General features: G+C 39.5%; 1 protein-coding gene across 7 annotated transcripts in view; it reads right to left on the bottom strand.

Moving 5' to 3' along the window:
- Adad1 (adenosine deaminase domain containing 1) overlaps window positions 1-14,366 on the bottom strand; it is a 58,166-nt gene extending 43,800 nt beyond the window's left edge. For 2 of the 7 annotated variants that reach the window (XM_087619243.1, XM_087619244.1), the window contains exons 1-7: window positions 13,981-14,292; window positions 13,356-13,535; window positions 12,438-12,626; window positions 10,270-10,437; window positions 8,312-8,380; window positions 3,903-4,028; window positions 1,825-1,948 (exon numbers count right to left, since the gene is read on the bottom strand). In XM_087619243.1, the coding sequence (XP_087475369.1) occupies window positions 1,825-1,948; window positions 3,903-4,028; window positions 8,312-8,380; window positions 10,270-10,437; window positions 12,438-12,626; window positions 13,356-13,535; window positions 13,981-14,098 (974 nt within the window). In that variant the 5' untranslated portion in view covers window positions 14,099-14,292. Of the gene's footprint in view, window positions 1-1,824; window positions 1,949-3,902; window positions 4,029-8,311; window positions 8,381-10,269; window positions 10,438-12,437; window positions 12,627-13,355; window positions 13,536-13,624; window positions 13,755-13,980 lie in introns of all 7 variants that reach the window. The other 5 variants (XM_087619260.1, XM_087619250.1, XM_087619253.1 and 2 more) reach the window with 5 other exon arrangements.
- Between the last annotated feature and the right edge of the window lie 6,762 nt (window positions 14,367-21,128).

The raw sequence follows: 21,128 nt of genomic DNA, 5'->3' as shown, positions 1-21,128 counted from the left end.
AGTTATTTTGTTGCTACTTCGTAACTGTAATTTTGCTACTGTTATGAATTGTAATGTAAATTCAGGGATATCTGATATATGGCCTCTTTGGAATAATCATTTAACCCCAAATGGGTCACAAAGCAAAGGATACATTGTTTATACTCTGTTGAGTAATAGAAGAGTATTGGAGGAATTTGTAACTGGAAACCTGTGCTTTTCTGGTGCTATCTTTGGGTAAGTATATCTAATTTAGATGTGAAATAAGATCAAGTTTGTGTTAACATAATGTTACACTTTCCAATAACTTTAATCTTTCAAAGGTGATATTTCTAACTTTAAAATATCTTGCAGTGCCCTTTTTAAAAAAAGATTTATTCCCGAGTGAGGTAACTCAGACCCAAAAGGACATGCATGGTATGTACTCACTAATAAGTGGATATTAGCCCAAAAATACAGAATACCCAGGATACAATCCTCAGAATTGAAAGTTAACCAGCCAAAGGGTTGCCTAAGTGAGGATGCCTCAATCCCACTTGGGAGAGAGAAGAAAGCAGTCATGGGGGGGGGGGGCAGAGTGAGGGAGGGACCTGGGTGGGAGATGGTAGGGAGAGGGGAAAATGACCAGGCATTGGGGGCTGGGGAGAAACAGAACTGAAGCCCTGAGGGCCAGCAGAAAGAATGGAAACAGGCAACCTCAGGAGGTAGGAATTAGGGGTACCCTCTAGAATGTACCAGAGACCTGGGAGGTGAGAGATGCTCAGGACTCAAAGGGAGAGACCTTAGAAAAATGCCATACAGTGGGGAGAGGGAACTTATAGAGTCCACCTCCAAGAGAAAGACAGGGCATCAAGTGGAGGGATGGGGTTGCTATGCCACAGTCAAAAACTCTGACCCAGAATTGTTTCTGTCTAAAAGAACTGCAGGGACAAAAATGGAGAAGAGCCTGAGGAAAAGGAGGTCCAGTGACAGGCTCAGATTGGGATCCAGCTCAAGGGGAGGATCCAAGGCCTGACACTATTACTGATGCTATGGTGTGCTTACAGACAGGAGCCTTCTGAGAGGCCCCAAAAAGCAGCTGAGTCAGATGTAGATACATCCAACCAATAGACAGAAGCCAGCTGGGGAACCCTGTGGTTGAATTAGCTGAAAGAGGCTGAGGAGGAGGGAGATGCCATAGGAAGTCTCAACTAACCAGTAGTCTCAACTAACCTGGACCTGGAGATCTCTCAGATAGCATACACCAGCTGATATGAAGCCCTGACAAGCCCAGACTGCTTGGTCTGGTCCCAGTGAGATAAGATGCACCTAACCCTCAAGGGACTTGGAGATCCAGGGAGTAGAGATGTCTGGGGGTTGAGGAAGGTATGAGGTGAAGGACAGTCAGAAGGCTGACCAGGAGGGGGACAATGACTGTACTGTAAAAAAAAAAGATTAAAGAATTTTTTAAAAGTATTTATTTATGTAGTATTCTGCCTGCATATATGCCTACATGCCAGAAGAGGACGCCAGATCCCACTAGATGGTTGTGAGCCACCATCTAGGAATTGAACTCAGGACCTCTAGAAGAGCAGTCGGTTCTCTCAACCTCAGAGTCATCTCACCAGATCCCTCTTGTAGTGCTCTTAAAACTTAGTTCCCAAGGAAATCACCAAAACCTACACAAGACACCAATTACCATGGCAATGTTACCACAACATAAAAATATCAAATGACTTGGATAAAAGATTGATAGTCTTTGCTCTGTTATGAGTAAAGTTCCACTTGAAAACAGGGGAGTTTCTGTGTAGTTGCTTGGGTGTGAGAGCATTACTAATGAAGGCATTAGCACACGCTTTCCCTTACCTAAGGAGAGACCTTCTCGCAGTGACAACTGCGTGAGTATCATGCAGCACCCTTCCATTGGGCTTGATGCACTGGCTGTAGTTGTATTCCCCTGTGCCTATAGCCACAACTTCATGATGTCCCCCTGAAAGAGCAGTGAGTTGTTAGTTAACCTCCCTCTCTCTATGTTCAAGTTCTACCTCTAAGCTCATTTAAAAACTACTGCATTTTTATTCCTGTGACATATTCATGTACCTGCGTTTATGATGTGAATATGTACAGAACTGACATCAATGATGAGCTCCAAGGCCTGCCTGTTTACATGAACGGAATGCCAAGGCCAGAAGATATTCTTCCCCTCACTTATTATAGCGTTTATGAAATGAATTTGCTTCTGCTTTTCCTCCTTAGGTGCCCTCTACCTTACAGCTTTCCACCTCAGTGGGCTCCTTTCTGCTCTTCCATCACATATATCCTTTCGCCCCTACTCCCCTCCTTAATACTAACTCTTGTTTCCTACCTAGCTTCACACCCTGTGCCCACTCCACTTACTTACACACATGCCAACACTAACAGTTAAAATCTGCATGTGAGATAGGATGTGATTTTCTTCTTGGCCTGTGTCAGCTCACTTAGTAATTTCCAGATCCGTCCATTTTCTAGTTAGCTTCTTAGGCAAGGAAGCAAGGTGATGCAGTCTAGGGACCCACGTGAATTACTGCAGGAATGTCCATGTGGCTTGCCTCAGACTTTACCAGCCCTCATACACACTTGTATTTCCTAAAACATTTTAATTCTCTCTCATATGCTTCATACAACTTCATAGCACCTTCCAGAATTTCAGTGAACATGGGAGTCACCATTCTACTATATGAACTTTAAGTGATGATTTTTATTGACACTAGAATATTGCTATCACCTTCATATTATCAATTTAAATATAGATTTTCTACTTTTATTCATGTTCCCAGTACTTATACAGAAATTCCAGTGCAACAGCTTCACTGTGATTATCTCTTATCTAAATATCTTTCACATTATTAATCTTACTAAATCTAGTTTTGACTGGCTTTTAAGCCACCTTGTAGTCTAATACCATATATTAATAATATATTTTATTTTACTTCTGTATATATGCTACCATGTATTATCAATAAATTCATCTCCTTGTTGAATTGTTGAATATTTATTGTCCACAATAAATATTTACCACCACATTTGTTTCTCATGCCTTCCTCTGTCTAAAAATATTTCCTCTCCTCTTCAGGGAACCCACTAGCCTTTAAAGCTTCAGCTTAAGTCTCGCCTATTGCATAAGGTTTTCATTCAGTGACCTCTCCTATCCATGAATTCTCATAACTTGCTTTTTGAAACAGGACCTAACCATGTAATTCCAGACTGATCCTTATGTTATGATCCTCCTGTCTCTAAGTTCTGCAATTAAAAAAGGGTGTGCCAATATGTTCACATTCTCACATGCTTGCAAGGTTAATGCAGTTTTTCATTTTTTATCATCTTAAAGATATATATTTATATATACACACATGTATAAAATATATGAGATATATATCTTATAAATATGATATATATATTCTCTTCCCACCTGGATCATACAAGTTTCTTAAGAATATATCAAATATCAAAAATTGTTTTATCAATATCTCTAATAAAAATTCAAACTCTAAACATTAAAATGCAAGATAAAGTTAAAAGAGACTGTAACATCAAAATGTCCACAGGAACATACTCTTTCATATTTTGATATTTTCTTATTTGATAATAAAGACATTAATTTATTGCTCTCTCTTTGGTGTCTGCTATAGTGAGGGTTGATGTAGAGAAGGCACTGCTTCTGGTAGGGCAAGGTTTAAAGGTTAGGCCTTTCATTATTCTGTACTCTCTGCTGGCTCCTGGTCAGTCCATTTTGTCTCTTCCTTGAGAAGCTTTGCATTAAATGATTCACCTATCATAAAAGATCTTCAAATCAATGTAAAATTACAATCTACAGAAGCAGAACATAAAATATTATACAATATGGGTCAAATCATTAAGGTATTAATTCTTCTGTAGAGTAACATATACCAAATATATGGACTTACCTCTTTCAATAATGAAAGCAGCCAATGAACTGCTACATTTCAGATATTGTGAGTGACTAGAAATTAGTTGACTAAATGTTTCTTTAACAAGCTGTGAAATCTTGGCATACTGGACTTGTCTCCCTTCTAGGAAAAATAAAAAACAGTATGAATTGAAGAGGACTGTTATTTTTCTAAGAGGTGTGTTACTTTGCAATAACATTAGTAATTTATAGAGATAGATATGTAGACAAATTTCCACTTCTGTTTGGTTATATTCAGTTGTAAGAAAATTTACAAATTACAGAGCTCTGTAACTTCTTACGAATGATATGTCAGTACCAACCTTATTATCTGAACACCACTGTTTATGTTTGCAGAACTCAGTCAGACATGATTCTCAAACCCATCTGAGACAAGGCAATTTTTTTTGCTGTACAGTACTGTCTATCTTACATACTGCAACATACCACTTAATAGTAATAATCCTCCCAACCTGTGACAATCAAAACATATTCATTATACTCATCATGACAAAAAATATGTATTATTTGCCCCAATGAAAATCAGTGCAAATCAAAAGCATTTGAAGTCCTGATATAGGTTCCCCATGTTCCCCAAAAAAATCTTCTTGACCTTGAAAGGCAGTTCAAATAATTTTAAGTAAGCAGAATCACCAGCAGAATAGTGCACATAGCCAAGAATATACATCAGAGTTTCACAGGAAGCTTTATTTATAATTTTTAACATGATGTAGCCTAAAACTGCAAGGCAGAAAGGCCTGCTGTTTTGGTCATTTACAGCTGTGCATTGCTAAGGAAAGGCCCCTGCTGTCCCGGGTAAGAAACTGCAAATATCCTCAGTGCAGTGTTTCTCAAAGGTGGTTGTACAGCACTGTTTTCTGTTTGTTTTTAAAGACAATATCTCACTGTATACCAGACTGGCCTTCACTCATGATCCTCTGAAGTCACTGGCTTCCTGAGCTCTAGGGTACATGAACTTGTCAATGTGCTTAGCCCACTGAAAAAGGTTCTTGGTATATGGTGAGTGCTAATGGTTTATTAAGTGGTTCATGTTTCATTTAATATTGTCAAAACAAGTGAAATGATTTTTGCATTCATGCAATGATATATAAGAAATGTATGACTACTTAAATTTTTCAATAAATTCCTTTAATAATCATTATTTTCTAGAAGACACATATATCTCAGTATTCTGCTAAATGGATATAACTTGAGTCCATTTCTCTGTTCCTGTTAACTGAACTTTTTATTTGTTCATATTATTAACACTTATTACCTACCAAGTGAGTTATATTTTAAAAAAAGACAAAGAATAAAAGGACAATCACAAATTAGAAAACTGAACCTTGAGTTAAGCTGAGTGGACTAGTGTCTCTATCACCCAGAATTAAAAAAAAAAAAAGCTTCCATTATAAACATTTTTAATTAATCCTTTTTTTCATAGAAATGAGATATAGATTCACAAGTCTCCCTCTCCAGATGCTGAACCAGCACCACAAATTCCCTAGAGGTATTTGGGGACACAATCTATAAATATAGACATACAACACTGAAACATAAAAACCAAACCACGTTAAAGCTCACTTTGTAATTACTTAGTCTTGAACCCTCGCCAGTCTTATTATACCACTTCTTGAACTACAGATACTTATTTCAAGTGAAACCCACTATCATGAATAACCTGAATCTATGTTCAGAGACAACACAGTACTCTTCTCATGCAGATATAGTCCACTAGAAATATACTGCAAAGTAGATAGCCTGTAGACTATTACCACCTTGATAACTTGCCCAACATGAAATGTTCAGTAAATTTTTTGTGGGTCTTGAATCTTTATTTTTCAAAACATTCTATTCCTATTTTAACATCATATATTTGTTTGCTCACCTTTTTCTGACATTTGGCTCCAAAACTCAACTTTCCAAATTGGACTTTTATATTATTTTTTACACTATATCATATACTATAACCTGTTTTCCCAGGGTGATGTGATCTGGATTCTTGTTTGAACTCTGTCACTTTGGTCACTGTAAACATCTACAGTGGCTGATGAGAATGGCAAAACTTCTTCCAACAGTATGCAATCACCTGTGTAGATTGAGCCCTCAAGGCTATTCATGAATCCTCACACCTCTGAGGTCAAGGGGCCATACCTATCTTTTGGTGTATTTTGCCTTTTGAATGTGGTTATTTACCCTGTCTGTCCACCCAAATATATTTGAGACCTTTTTCTGTCTTAGGAAGATGAATACAACAGTAAGGCTGGCTAAAAGAAAGCAAGCCTAACTAAATGACAACAATGAAAGGGAAACTTTTCACTTAGGCTTCCTATGTTTATAGGAATTTGGTCATTCTAATATTTCTGACTGGGTTGAAGACTGATTACAGTGTCATAGCCTACTCAGGCTGTTTAACTTTAAAAATACATACTTAATTAGATAGTTATCCAATCGTATACAAGCCAGACAGGATATAGTATAGATTTTAAGCCTTTCTTAAGCTGGAATGGCTAACTAAATGCCCTGTTTAACTGATAAAATGTTGGACTGGGTGTTATGTATATGTTTTTAATTACAAAATGATAATAGTTGTGTTCAGTCTATATTTGAGAGAAAGTTTTTTTAATTAGACAGAAAGGATGAAATGTAATGTCCTCATTATGCAGGTGAAGGTAGGTACAGGATAGAATGAGGCCTGTCACTGGACGAGAAGGAAGGATGGGCAGGAGAAAAGTTTTAGAGAGGGAGAAGACCAGAGCGAGAGGAGAGGGCAGCTGAGAAAACATGGCAGCAGATGTTAAGATTTTTCTCTGCACATCTACAGGTTGTTATGAATATTCTTAAGGGATGGATGTGTACAAGATTCTGTGTGTCTAGATGAATGAATAAATCTTATCTAGGTGGGTGTGATGGTTTACATAGGCTTGGCCAGGGAGTGGCACTATTAGAAGGTGTGGCCTTGTTAGAGGAAGTGTGTCACTGTTGGCATGGGCTTGGAGACCCTCCTCCTAGCTGCCTAAGGGTGCTCAGTCTGTTCCTGGCTTCCTTGGGTGAAGATGTAGAACTCAGCTCCTCCTGCACCATGCCTGCCTAGATGTTGTGAAGCTGCCATGCTCCTGCCTTGATAATAATGGACTGAACTCTGAACCTGCAAGCCAGCCCCAATTAAATGTTGTCCTTTATAAAACTTACATTGGTCATGGTGTCTGTTCACAGCAATAAAACCCTACCTAAGACAGTAAGTAATTATATCTTATCAATTGGATCAGAGGTTTGTGTTGGGTGTTCTTTCATGTGGTGATTTAATTGAGTTCAAGAGTGTGTGTGTGGTGGCTGGATACACTGGGCCGCCATGGAAATGGGATGTGTATGTCTGGCATGGTGGCAAACTGCCTTGGGAACTAGATGGGTAGAGAGATTGTTGCTGGGCTCAGAGAGTAGCCATCAGCAATGTGATATGTGATGGAGCCTAGCAGGTGAGTCCCTTTATTGACTGAGATGAAAATATCCCACAGATGCCATATGGCCCTATGGTGCTGGCCCTAGTGCGGGTTAAAAGAAACCTTTCTTTTTAATTTTACCACAACACCTTAAAGTCTGAAGTATCTCTCAGATATCATCAACATACAAATTAAAAACATCCTGCCTTCCAGGAGACAATGGTATACCAGTCAAGGACACAACTACTATACAATATTGAATGTGACAGTGTCACAACAAAACAATGAAAGTGCTGTTTCTGTGTGTCAGATACTCATATATTTTATGCCTATCAACCCAATCCTCATGATAATTTGATGAGGTATAGCTTTAATAGCAATTTTTAAAATGAAGAAATTAAAGTATGAGAATGAATTAGTCCTTAGTCACATATAACTTCAACTGGATATATGTATCATATATGTATATATTTTAAAGATGTATTTTTCTATTTTTATCTGCATGTATATATGTCTACCATGTACATGCCTTATTAATCTACCTCCATATTGAAAGGACCTGTCCCCCAACTATTTTGTGTTGTTCTGACAACAGAGCCAAAGTTCTCACACCATGTAGGCAAGTATTCTATCACCAAGCTGGGTCCAAGATCCCTCTTTCATTTTTAGACAAGACTCACTAAACTGACAGGCTGTTGGTGGAGTGGCAAGCCTTGAATTTGTTCTCCTCCTGCCTCAGCTCCCAGAACAGCTAGGATTCATATAATGCTATACCATTGGAACTGGCTCAAATCCCTTTTTAATTCTTCCCTCTCCAACTTCTTTTCTCTTCCTACAAGCAATTTTTAAGGGGAACTTCTATTTTAATAGAAGCATGAAAGATCTTAACAAAATGTTAAGGTCTATCTTCATATCTGTACACTTTAATTTTTCAATGGGTTTATCTTCTAAAAGGAACATTACCTACCATATTGTACTTTTGAAATATATGCTGCTTCAGGTGTAACAATAGGTTCTGCAGGAATAGGAGGAGGTCCTGTAAATAAAACGAAAGCATAGGAATCAATGAAATGCCAATATTCTAAAGAGCTGACAGCTAGCAGCTTTTTACTATTCTGCAGTAACAGTAACCCAAAAATGCAATAAAAACAAACAAACAAACAAACAAGAATCTAAAAAGAGCAATACATAATGGTTATATTCTTTACACTTTTCTGCCAATTCTGTCATCATCAATTGTACCTTGGCTCACACTGATCTTTCCTACTCTGACATCAGTTATCCAAACTACTTTCTGAGGTTCCTAATCGTAACAGCAGTTTAGCTTCCTTGTGAAAGTGGCAACACTATGAAACTCAGTAGAGCATTGTTTCAGATGCTTAGGAGCAATCTCCTATTCATAATAATACTTTGTAAGACACTTGAACATTTTATCAAAAGGACTGAAATTATTTAAAATGCTGCTGTCATCAGGCTTTTAATAGGACAATGTTATAAATTTTCTAATGGGTTCAGTCTGAGTCTTTGTAAATATTTTCCAGCTCACTCCTAAAAGCTAAAGAGCACATGACAAACAAGAAAAGCTCATGACATTACACCAGAGGGACACAAAGGAAAAGTTCATGACATTACACCAGAGGGACACAAAGGAAAAAATCCAAAAAGGTTCTAGAAGCTAAGGTTTTTAACTTAGTTAAAATAAAGCAGAAAGAACACCTCTAGACTAAGTTTAAGATGAAAACCAGTTAAAGGTGTACAAACAAGCAAGGAAAGCATGCTGCTGTTATCTGAGACTTCACAGTAGAGAAAATGCTAACTAGAGTTAGACACATACACCTGGACTCAAGAAAAGCAAGTTGAAAACTCAGAAGAAAGAATTTAAAATCTATGTACTCAAGAGAGTTTGACTCAAGCAGAAAGAAAACTAAGGACATTAAATTATGCTTATTATGAGCAAATAATCTCAATAAGAAAAAAACTATAAAAGGAAATCTTCATTGGAAAATACCAGGGACAAATAGCCAAATATTTTGAAAAGAAAAAAAAACCCCTAAAACTGGAGAATCACATATCCAAATTTCAAAACTTATTCCAAAGCTATGTAATCAGAATAATGTAACAGTAATCAAAACAATTATTATTATAAGGGCAGACACATAGGTCAAAGTGCCCAGAAAGACACAATCTAAGTGTTTTTAACAGGAGTAATAAGGGTTTTGTTTCAGTGCTTCTGGGAAAACTAATATTCCCAAGTAATAGAATGAAGTTGGGCACTAGCATCTTATACAAGATAAAAATTTACTAAAAACCTTTAAATACAGCATTACATAAATATAATAGCTAAAACTATAAAGCTCTAAAAAGCAACCACAGTGGGAAAACTTCATCACACTAGATTTGGCAGTAATTTCTTAGGTATGGCATCAAAGGTACACACAACAGAAGAAAACTGGATTTATCAAAAGTAAAATGTTTTGTACATCAAAGGATACTACCAATAAAGTTAAAGGGAACCCTCAGGATGGAACGTTATTTGTACAACAGACATCTAATAAATACCAGAATAGATGTAGAATTTTAAAAGTCAGTAACAACAGACCTAGTTGAAGGTGGAAGAAATGACTTAAACATAATCTGTGTCTCCCTCTTAAAGATAATGTCCAACAAACACGAGAAATTATCATCACACAGCAATTGAAAAATTTAAGTCAAAACCACGAAGATTACCCTACATCCTTTAGTATGAGTACTGGCAAAACAGGGCTCTATCTTTTGGTGATGAAAACACAAGACAATTATAACTCAAAACACTTTAGCAGACAGCAGCTGGAAAGAAGTATTCAAACCCTATAATCTTGTAGTGGCTAAGCCTTTCTGGATTCCTGGAAAATAACACATTCCGATATCCATGTCAGTTGCATTTACCTGCTGGTTCTAAAGCTCTTGGCTCAGGCTCATCCAACTGTAGCAGCTCATCAAGAGCCAACTTTGCTGCATTGGATCTAGATTCCTTTTTATTTTGTCCCAGTCCTGTCTTGTACTGAATACCATCCACCACGGCACAAAAAGCAAAATATGGTCCCATAACATTTCCTTGAAAAAGAAATCAGAATGAATCTTACAGTAATTCACAGTATCTTCTTGCATGTCTGAATGTTAGTAAAATATTGCAGTATAAAATTCTTGAAAACTGGGGGTTGGGGATTTAGCTCAGTGGTAGAGCGCTTGCCTACCAAGCACAAGGCCCTGGGTGTGGTCCTCAGCTTGGGGGGGGGGATTCTTAAAAACTAGTATCAAAGGACCTCCTTTTAGTGTAAATTCAACTCTTTGTAAATCAAGTAGAGATTACAATTACAGTTAGATCAACCCCAAAACTTGTATTATAACTGCAGCCAATGGGTTTAAGCAGCTGCACTGACTGCAGATATAATGCAAGCAACAAAGACAGCTTCAGAATACAGTGTAAGTATAATGTATGGCAGTGGTTAGCCTTCAAACATTTACCGAACCAACTAAGAGGTAGTAAAATATTTGAAAACTTCTGGTAATATTCATGTTTAAAATTTCAATACATATAAAACTGAATTTCTCTCATCTTTGGAATGCTTTAAAATTTTTATATGCTCTAAAATATAAGGGATCCTTTTGAAGAAACTTTGTATAACCATTAAGGCATCATTGTAAGCAACTGAGTCAATTACAGCTCAGGAAGGGAAGGTCAGGGAATAAATAGAAAGAAATAAAACAAACAAGAGAAAAGATGTCTCTATGAATTAAGCGAAATGCCCATTCTTGCACAAATTCCTTTACACTATTTCTTTTACTAGAATTTTTATTTGCCTCATAGAAACAAAACTGTAATCATCTCCTAAATTTACAGATGAAACATTTTAATGTTAGGTACTTAAATATCTTCCCTTTGCTAGGGATGGCTAGGGACTAGTCACTGCACATACACCACTATCTTATTTTCTCACATATTTGCAATCATGTTACATTGGCTGTTTCTAAAACATACACTTAAGATTTTACTAGGAACTTAAGTCCATATCTGGCTAATCTTGCTTTTTCCCCTTACCTAAACATCTCACTTTACCAATCCCCATGTTTACCTGTATTCAATCTAAACTTATTAAACCAGATGGCACTCTACTTTCCTAACAAGTGGCTCTGTATATTACAGTTGTTAGAGAGTGCTCCATGTCAGAATGCTGAGTACTGAACTTCAGCTTGTTTAGAGCCTCAGTTCACAAACTTCCTGAATCATACTTGGAACACAGAACAAACAAACAGCACTGCCACTTCTCAGAGCAGCAAAGTATTTTCATTGGGATTTTTTTATCTTTCTTATTAACAGCTTACATTTTCCAAGAGTGATCTGAGAATAATGTAGGAAAGGTAAGACGGTAAACAAATATTGAGACCTCTGCTCATTTTTGTCATGTCAAGTTTACTGCTATTTCACCCAAAGAAACTTCTTAAAAATCCTCAGTAAAATCTCCAGAGCTTTAAATTATGTTGCAGAGATTCCATTTTTGAGATCCATACAGGGAAAAGTTAGACAACTACAGAAACAAAACTCTCTGAACGTACACAAACATTTCAAAGGTCTTTTCACTGTCACATGTTAGTCAGTGCTTCTGAATGGCAAGCTTCTAAGACAACATAAAGAGAGTGCAAGCCTCTTTCTGCTGCTCATTAGACTCCTGTACCTTCCACAAATACACACAGGAAGAGGAATTTCAGGTTCAAGGGTGTAAAGGAGAAAGGCAGACATTACAGACAACTCTGCAGAGGCAGTATCAACCATGCAAGTGCCCTTTACTTAGCAGACCCTTCAATTTCAGGGGCTAAATCTGACCATATGTTGTTCTTAGGAATCACAATCACAGTCTTATAATTTCAGAACAAATACAACAAATACTTGATTAACACTGAGAGAAATGTGTGTTTATTCTACAAATATTTGTGTCACAAAGTATCTATTAACCTTAACATTGTGTGTTGTAAGTAAATGTAAAGCTGCTTACATGCCTTACTTTTATTGGAAAAAATGCTAATCCTGGGATAATTAGGCACAACTTTGAACTTGCCTGTTGTTACAGTTTCCTTGAGGTCAAGCTGAACACGCTGCATTTGTGCAAACTGGTGCAAGGCTGACACAGGATTGATCTCTCCACGTCTGTATTTCATTATAAATTCTTTAGGTATTTTTTTTGGAGGAAGGACAGGATTTGAAATAGATGAAAGACCTTTGGAAAGCAATGGCTCTGGAAAATTACCTAAGAACAAATATTTATACTGGTTAGTTTGGTTTAAAGAAAATGAATCAAAGTACTAAATCCTTATAAAGTAAGTGTTTCCCCCCAAGTTCCTACTATACAGTTTGAGTACACATAAAACTACAGCCTGGTGTTGTATATGTCTTTTGGCATACAGAGGACGTTATTATATAGGAATATCACTCATGATAGAAAAATTAATGGAATTTTAGTGATGTCTTCAGAGACAAGTCATTTTTACAGGTGAGATCACTAAGGTTTAGAATGGCAATGATATAGAACTGGTTTTGTTGGGACTACAATCTAGTTTTGTGCTCAGTTCTGTTAGAATGCCTATCCCACTGAACTGTCTGATTCTGATTCAACCTAAGTTCACAGTGTGTTTACCTCTGTTTTTTATTATATGAATTAATGCGCAGAATACAAAGTGCTTATTAGTCTAGAGCTTTCCCTGACATCCTTTGGGAGAGGGGGCAGGTTAACTTATATTTTAAGTAATTCAACAGTGAAGGTGGGGAACTAATAAATGATCTGCAAAGAATTCTACAGACCTCCTACTATACTATGTAACAGTTACTAACTCCAAATGGCACATGGCCACAGAGATGGCAGAACACACACACACACACACACACACACACACACACACACACACACCACTTAGCACTTGCTAGCAATTCCAGCATCTTAATGTACCTAGGTACTTCTACAATAAAAAGAAAGTTGTACCTGTCACTTGCGTAACCTTGGATGCCATATTGGACAGACTACAACTTTCGGAGGAATATCCAGTGGGCAAAGTGACCGTCTGAGCTGATGACTGAACTGGTAAATTCTTTTTCAGCATCTGCGCAAAGCTAGGGACCCTGGAACTCTGAAACCAGTCATTGTTTCCAGAAGTTTTCTCACCTGTTTAGGATGAAATTGGCAGAAAATGAAAATCCTGGGTAAACAACTAGCTCCTGAAGAGGAACACCTCCCCCCGCCCCCCAAAAGACCTTTTAATTTGACAGAAGTGTTTTTCCTCACACACATGCTCCCATGGCTACAGCCAAATAATCCCTCTTTAATTGATCCCAAAGCTGTGTTGTGTTTTAACAAATTTTCCAAATTCTTCTCTAAACTCAACTATAAATGGGAATAGAAGGAACAGCAGAGGGGACTTGAGAAACCACCACCACCACCATGACCACCACCACCACCACCACCACCACCACCACCACCACCACCACCACCACCACCACCACCACCACCACCACCAAGAGGCTCCCAGAGCGGAGGGGCCTCATTAGCAAGATCTAGAAAGACAAGAACAAGAGGGGACAGAACCAAACCGACGGCCTGGCCAGCGCACCCCCGAGGCTGTCCTTCGCGCCCTCCCCGCCCAGGCTCGCAGGCAGGTGAGCGGCAAGAGGCAGGCCGAGCCGAGGGCCCGGGACTGGGGCTCGTCGGCTGCCGCCCGCGGTCGCCATTGCTGCGCTGCCACCGTCGACCTCTCGTCTCAGGCCTCTGCAGGCCGCGCAGCCAGTCGCGTCTTTCAAAAGGCCCCTCGAGCAGACCCTGAGGAGCGGGGCCAGCGCCCCCGTGGGCGCCCCTCGACCAATCAGCAAGGACCTTCGCTCTGGCCCCGCCCCCGCGCCCTGCCCGCGTGGGATACGTGCGTAGCTTAGTCGGGGTCACGGTGAATGGCGCGCAGGTTCCAGGCCTCGTCTCTATCGACCCCGTTCTTCCGGCCTTGTCAGGTTGCATTCTTTCTGTAGAAGACAAAGTCCCAAGGTTCAGCCTCTCCTACCCTGCCCCTCTCACCTCCTCATGCGGCTGCCTGTCCTCACCCCACTAAGGGAGACCACTCCGCCACACACAGAACACTACAAAGATGCTTATTCCCACCTCAGTTGTCTATACCTAGGACTACGTATCTGCCTCACAGAGTACCACATGGCTACATAGCCCCACTTCAATGGTCAACACGTAGGGTGACACCAGTCATCCCAGACCAGCACATGGGTGTCTATCCCTGCCTCAGTTGTCTACACCGCCCGCAGCTGCCAGCCCTCACAAAACACCAGATGTCTTCTTAACTCCGCTCAGTGTCTAGCGAGAGGAACCTTCCCCGGAGGCAGCTGGGAAAAGCAGAGGCTTGTTTCAAAGATACCCTTCACTTTGTCTCCAGGTAAGATCTGAGAAAGGGTCCAGGGTTAGGCCTCTGGCAAGCAGAAGATCCCCTAGTGCAGCCCAAAAGAACGATCAGGAAGCCGTCGGGAGGCTGAAAGCAAATGGCCCCAACATCTGGGTGACTGATCTCTCCATTCCCTTTTACGATTGTCCTCATACAAGTCAAAAGAGGACCTAACCAAGCTATTAACTAATAGGTAGTGGAAAATATTTTAAATAGTGAATGATTAAGTGTTGGGATGCAATCAGAAAGGCGTCCAAGGGATTGTGTTTTGTTAGCACAAGATTATGATGACATCGACCCTTTGATATGGGCAGGTTTTCTCAAGAATTAAGGCCATTTTTTAAAAAGTAAGAGAAAAGGACAATGGAACTGATGGCCACTTACCACTAGTGTAGCAAGAAATAGCGTAACAGCACATATGAAACTGAAGGCAGAACAATCTCATTCTTGTAAGTAGCATTTGCAGTAAGTATTTTTCTTTAGTTATTATCAACATGTTTTGACTAATTTGGTTAATCAAAAACCCATTTACAACTAATGATCCAGAAATTTTTGTTGCTAACGATAAAGATGGGAATAAAATATTTAATAACAGAATCCAATTATGTTAGGATCAAATATAAAGGTAGACATGGAACAGAAGTAGAAGTTGAAGGGACAAAAGAAAACATATAAAATGACTCAGTGGATGAAGGCGCCCGCTGCAAAGCATCATAACTTGTTTGATCCTTCAAAGGAGAGAATTAGCTCCTATAGATTCTACCCCCTCCACACACACACACAGAGCAAAATTTTAAAATATACAATTTACAGAAAAGAATAATGATGGAAAAGTCCCTCTGTTTCCCCTTGTGTTACTTTGTAATAACCAGGACAAACTTATTAAAACTAAGAAATATTACAACACATTCTTTTGGATTTCAGAGTTTCTCTACTGCCCCAGTTTCTCTTTCAGGATTCAGAGGTTGCCACAAACATTCAGAAATTGTTTCTTTTGTCTCCTGTGGTCTGTGGTCTTTTTTTTTAAAGTCTTCTTTCTTATGCTTAGATACATTTGAAGAGTGCAGGTCCCAGACAATGACATCTAATTGAGGGGCAGACAAAGGGATGAATTGGAAAACAGCTGAGTTGAATCAGGGAGCCAGAGTTCAGCGTTCTTTCAGCAGTGAGTCTCAGAGGCTGAAACATTCTAGGCTGAAAGCTGAAGTCTCCCGGGCTTGCAAAGGATTACATTGTATGGAGGCTGGAAGCTTCCAGGCCTAGGCCAAGGAAATGTTAGAACACAGAAGGAAATGCTCTGGGCTCAGCCCTAACTATTTGTTAACCCTGGTTATGGCTCTCATCTCATCCTTTTCTCTGAGGGGAAAAAGTGACATTTAAATTATTTACACACACAGGTGGCAACAACCTGAAAAACTTAGTGAGCACCTTCCCTTCTACTGAACGATAAAACCATGGTTTTGATATTTCCCATTGAGGGTAGTTTTTCATCCTCCAATTTGTGTTTAGTCCAGGTTTCTTATGTAGGTGGGTGGGTCAAACAAATAATGGGAAAATTATCTATGTGTAGAATCAAAGATTTTTGTTTCTTTTCTTTTCCTCAGGAGCAGCAAGGAGGAAAAGGCCCTCTGGCCTTGATGCATGATTCCTGTATTTTGTCTGCTTCACTTTAAATCAGTGGTAGAAAATGTGGAATACACCTTAGAGGGAGATCATTAGACCTAGGAATCAGCTGTCCTGTGTACCACTTAATTTCAGAGTTTCTTTGGTTAGCAAAAGAGATCCAAGACTCAAAACTTTACAGGGAGTCAGGGTAATTTTGGAGATATTATAGTCACCAGGGGCTAAGCTTCTTGACACAGAGGGTTAGGCCACATAAGTTGCCTTTATTTGCAGTGATCAGCTTTATTCTATATTTCATTCCCATAAAAGGGGTATGATTGTTCCTCCCAGATCTTGCATTTCTTCTTGCCATGACCAGTGAGGAACCCAAAAGTCAGAACTGTCTATTTTGATGGGATATGTTGAAGGCACAAGGAAAACAAGTTCCCCTAAATAAACCAGGTGAAAGACTTTGTTTAAATCACCTCCAAAACCAGAGGAATCCATCATTGAGATACAGTATTGCCTCCTAAGTCTGATACAGAACTAATGACTATATCACAGGACAACAGGAACACAAGAAAACATCATATAATTGCAGCCTTCCTGAATTAGCCTACCACAGATATAACAGGAGTACAAGTGGAACATGGAAAGTGACCCTGAGGTATGAAGTCCCAAAACAGCAAAGGATATTGAGGATAAAGAAAACCACAAGGGATTCCATGGTCTCAGCCCAAGGAAGGGTGCACATATGCCTCACCTAATCAGTGGTAACTGAGAATACCAAAAGATGTTATTGGGTCTTATTTTGATCTCTCTATGACTCTGGAGTCAGCTGGGATAAGAGCCCATGAAAGCAGTGAGGGTAGGCAGTTGCACACAATGTCCACAGGCAGCAGTTGGCTTTTGTAGTACATGGAGAAACTTGGACAAAGCCTCCCACACTGCCATTCTTTTCCATTCAAGTGGCATAACCAATGTACACCATCCTGTCCCAACTTTGTCTGCCTGGTCACATCTCAGCCTTCCACCCCCTAAACACATACCTCTGCCTTGAGAATGGTTCATGGGAATGGGAACTGTCTATGACCTTGACTGTGATCCAAATGTAACTTATAGTGCCTGGAAGATACCTTAAGCCTTGCAAAGAAAATAGATGTTACTGAGACACTAAAACCCTCACTAATTTAGTACACCACCTCCAGCACTGATGTGATTATGGCATTTGTTTTGTTTGTTAGTTTTTTTCCCCTTTAACAGCACTGTACCTCTGAACTTGGGCACCAAAAGACTTTGCAGAGTCATGAGTTCACTCTTTGGCCATAACAAACAACAACAACAACAACAACAACAACAACAACAACCTCAAAACTTTATTGACTGAATCAGTATATCCCACAGTTGCTATCACATTTGGATCATTATTCCTTGTGTGGGCTGAGACCATTCTTTGACTTTGTGTTAGCAGACATTTTAGTACCTTAGAAACCAGCATGTTAGAAACAGTTAAACCCAATTTAATGTTTCAACAACCTTGTGTGTACATTTACCCACTTAGATTATCAACTACCTATGAACCATAGATTAATGTCTAATTGCTGGTGTTACAAGGAGTCCACCAGAGATGACCACTCACACGTATTATAGACAGTTGAAAGTCTTTATTCCAGTCCACTGGGACTACACTCAGATATTCACGACTCAAATGTTTAATATAAGATTTTTAAAGGCAAAAATCCACATTCTGGTATTTTGCTTGGCATCTGTAAGGAGAGGTTTTAGGCAAGCAAGCAGTTTAACAGAAGCTGGGGCACTTTGATCTTGGGTTCCTAGAATAAATTTAGGATATTTTCCACAGGATTCTCCATCAAGATCAAATTTTAGATAAACCTATAGACCTTAGCAAAATACAAGATGAAAGAACTTTACACTGCTGTGTCACACTGTCACCAAGCCAAGAAGTTTTGTTCCCACTTAGTCCCCTAAACACAATGAACCAAGGCTTTCTCAGAATTGAGGGAATAGCAGTGGAATGAAAGAAGTGGGAATTCAGAATCTTAGAATATACTTACTTGTTCTATCCTCAGAGCTTTAAAATTCCATCTTGGTTGCCATGTTACAGGAAATGTTGTTAAAGCCCGTATGTTGGACTGTAGATGTTATTGGGGAAACTGGGGCTCCCTGTCATGGGTTCTTTGTTTTGTTTTACAAATTTAAATGGTCTTAGAAGGAAATTTAAGTACTATATTAATAATTTTAGGAATCCAGCAGAGGATGGAGGTCAATGAGCAGACACATGACCAATAGCAGCTGTGTGATGTGACAGAAAGGAGAGAGCACTGTTAGCTTGAGGAAAGAATGAGAAAGCCAAGCATGTCTAAGAAAGCATGCTAACAAATAAATATCTAAAAGAAAAAAAAAAGAAAAAGGAAGCTTATTGTTGCTGTTCCTTCCAGCTTGGATGAGCAGACACAGCTCTGAGGTGGGGCAATGTCCCAATGGAAGGGTATCCTGAGATATGGGAACCCAGGAACCAGTTACCTCTGAGGTGTCACAGTACCTCAACAGGGGTATCACCAGATGCGGGGGCCCAGGACCCACACAGCTCTGAGCAGAGGTGTTACATTCCTGAAGGAGACTATCCTTGCCTGAGCTGCAGTGCTACAGTGTAACAGTTCCACTTTGCAGCTTATCTTCTCCAGGGTTGCAGCCTCACAGGGGAGGGTATCCCCAGTTGAGAGCACAGGAGCTAAGGAGCCTTAGCACAGCTCCACTTCTTTGGTTCTTCCTTACTTTGCTTCATTACTTCATGGTTTCTTCACATGAAAGCATTACAAGAGTCACACCAGGCAGTAAATCTCATAAAAGATTTATAAGGATGGATAAATATAGCCTGAGAAGCAACAAATCTGGGGTGGCTGCCTCTGTTCCCAGGAGATGACAGCAGTAAATTAACAGAGGGCAGGGCTTATATAGTATATCTTGAGGCAGGGGGAATCATTTCAGGGTAGAGATTTCCAGAGTGAGAATTGGTGGGATTTCAAGTCTTGATCTTGGGGGGCTCAGGGATTGTGAGGTTTCCTGTTCAGGGATTAGTGGGGTTTTATTAAGATTTATCACCTAAAATTAGCATCATCTGGGAAGGATCCTGTTGAGAAGCTGGAGATGAGCTTTGTGACAGTCACAGAGGCTGGAGCTCCTCAGGCCTGGGCCTGACCACTCTCCTGCCTTAGGGATTTTCAAAGTTTACGCAGTATACAAAGTTTACAAAGGGAGCCCACAGCAGTGAAGCCTTTCCCTGCGGCTTGAGCTTGCAGGAATAGCTAACACTTATACTTCTGAGGAACTCTGAAAGCAGTGGGGATTAGCAGAGTAACATGGAGGCATCTCTGGAAGCAACTGTATAGTATCAGTTTCCAGAGAGGCTCCCATCTCCTCCCCGCAGATTCAGCTGAATCAGGATTCAGAGGTAATCTTTTTGAAGAAGAGGTAAGCACAGCTGAAGTAAGTTTAAAACATAGTTTCTGAGAATTGCATATGTGAAAACTGTATTTGCATAATTCACCACCTCTCCTGATTTCCAACTCTTCCCATGTCTCTCCTTCTTAAATTCATGACTTTTATTAGTCACACGTATACACATACACATTTATAAATACAGCCTACTGAGTTCATTTGGGCTTGCTCATGTATATGTGCCCATGTGTGTGCTTAGGGCTGATGACTTAGGGTTGGATCACCCATTAGGGGCTTGTCCTTGGAACAGACTGCTAAGCAGTCATTAATTACCCATAGCTCTCTACATCTAGAGGTTAAGGTCTTGGGAGGAGACAATAGTATGCAATGTTCTGATATTAGAATGCTGTGTGTCTACCTAGAGAAAGAGATAGATTCCATTCTTTTGACCAGGAGGAAATAACTTTCCCTTAAGAGTTCTATACAGATCCTGACAGCTATTCTTTTTTTTTTTTTTTTTGGTTCTTTTTTTCGGAGCTGGGGACAGAACCCAGGGCCTTGCGCTTCCTAGGCAAGCGCTCTACCACTGAGCTAAATCCACAACCCCCCTGACAGCTATTCTTTTTTTTTTTTTTGAAAATTGCAAATAAAAAGTTTAATTTCAGAATCCAAGTTCATCATTTATAAATACACTAAAGCGTAGTCCACGCAAATTCAGACTAAGCCTACATACAGTATTTCAACAAAACATTTTTTTAAAAGGTCAGAAGCAAATGAATGATTTATCCATAATATTTGATTTGAAATGAGAAAATGAAAAACTTTTTTTAGACATTATAAGCAAAACCTTTGGAGTCTGGTAAAGAATCTGACAGCTGAAACTTCATTTTGATAGCCTTGGGATTTCTATAATGTCCCAAGGACGGTTGAGTCTTCCCTATCACAGGAAAAAAAATCTAGATGCCTAAGGCTTTTCTCATGACTGCAATAAACAAGTGCTCTCCCTGTTAACAAGCTACCTCCTCAAAGTAGAATCTGAGCTATAGTCTGGTCAAACTGGGAGGGGGTCAGTGCATACTTCTTATGAGATAGCTTTATTGTAGAGAGACGCAAAAACTAAATCAGAGGCCTGGAGATTTGATCAGCGGGCCATCTGTTGTAAACGTGTCATATCATGCTCTGGTGAAGTCCGAAGCATGACTTTAAAACGTGGATCCAATTTCAAGGAGCTCATGATAAGTGGGATATCTCTGAGTTAACTG

Source organism: Rattus norvegicus, chromosome 2, assembly GCF_021556685.1.
Source record: "Rattus norvegicus strain SHRSP/BbbUtx chromosome 2, alternate assembly SHRSP_T2T, whole genome shotgun sequence".
Lineage (NCBI taxonomy): Eukaryota > Metazoa > Chordata > Mammalia > Rodentia > Muridae > Rattus > Rattus norvegicus.
Note: the sequence above shows the minus strand (reverse complement) of the source record. Positions and strands in the feature narration are given on the sequence as shown.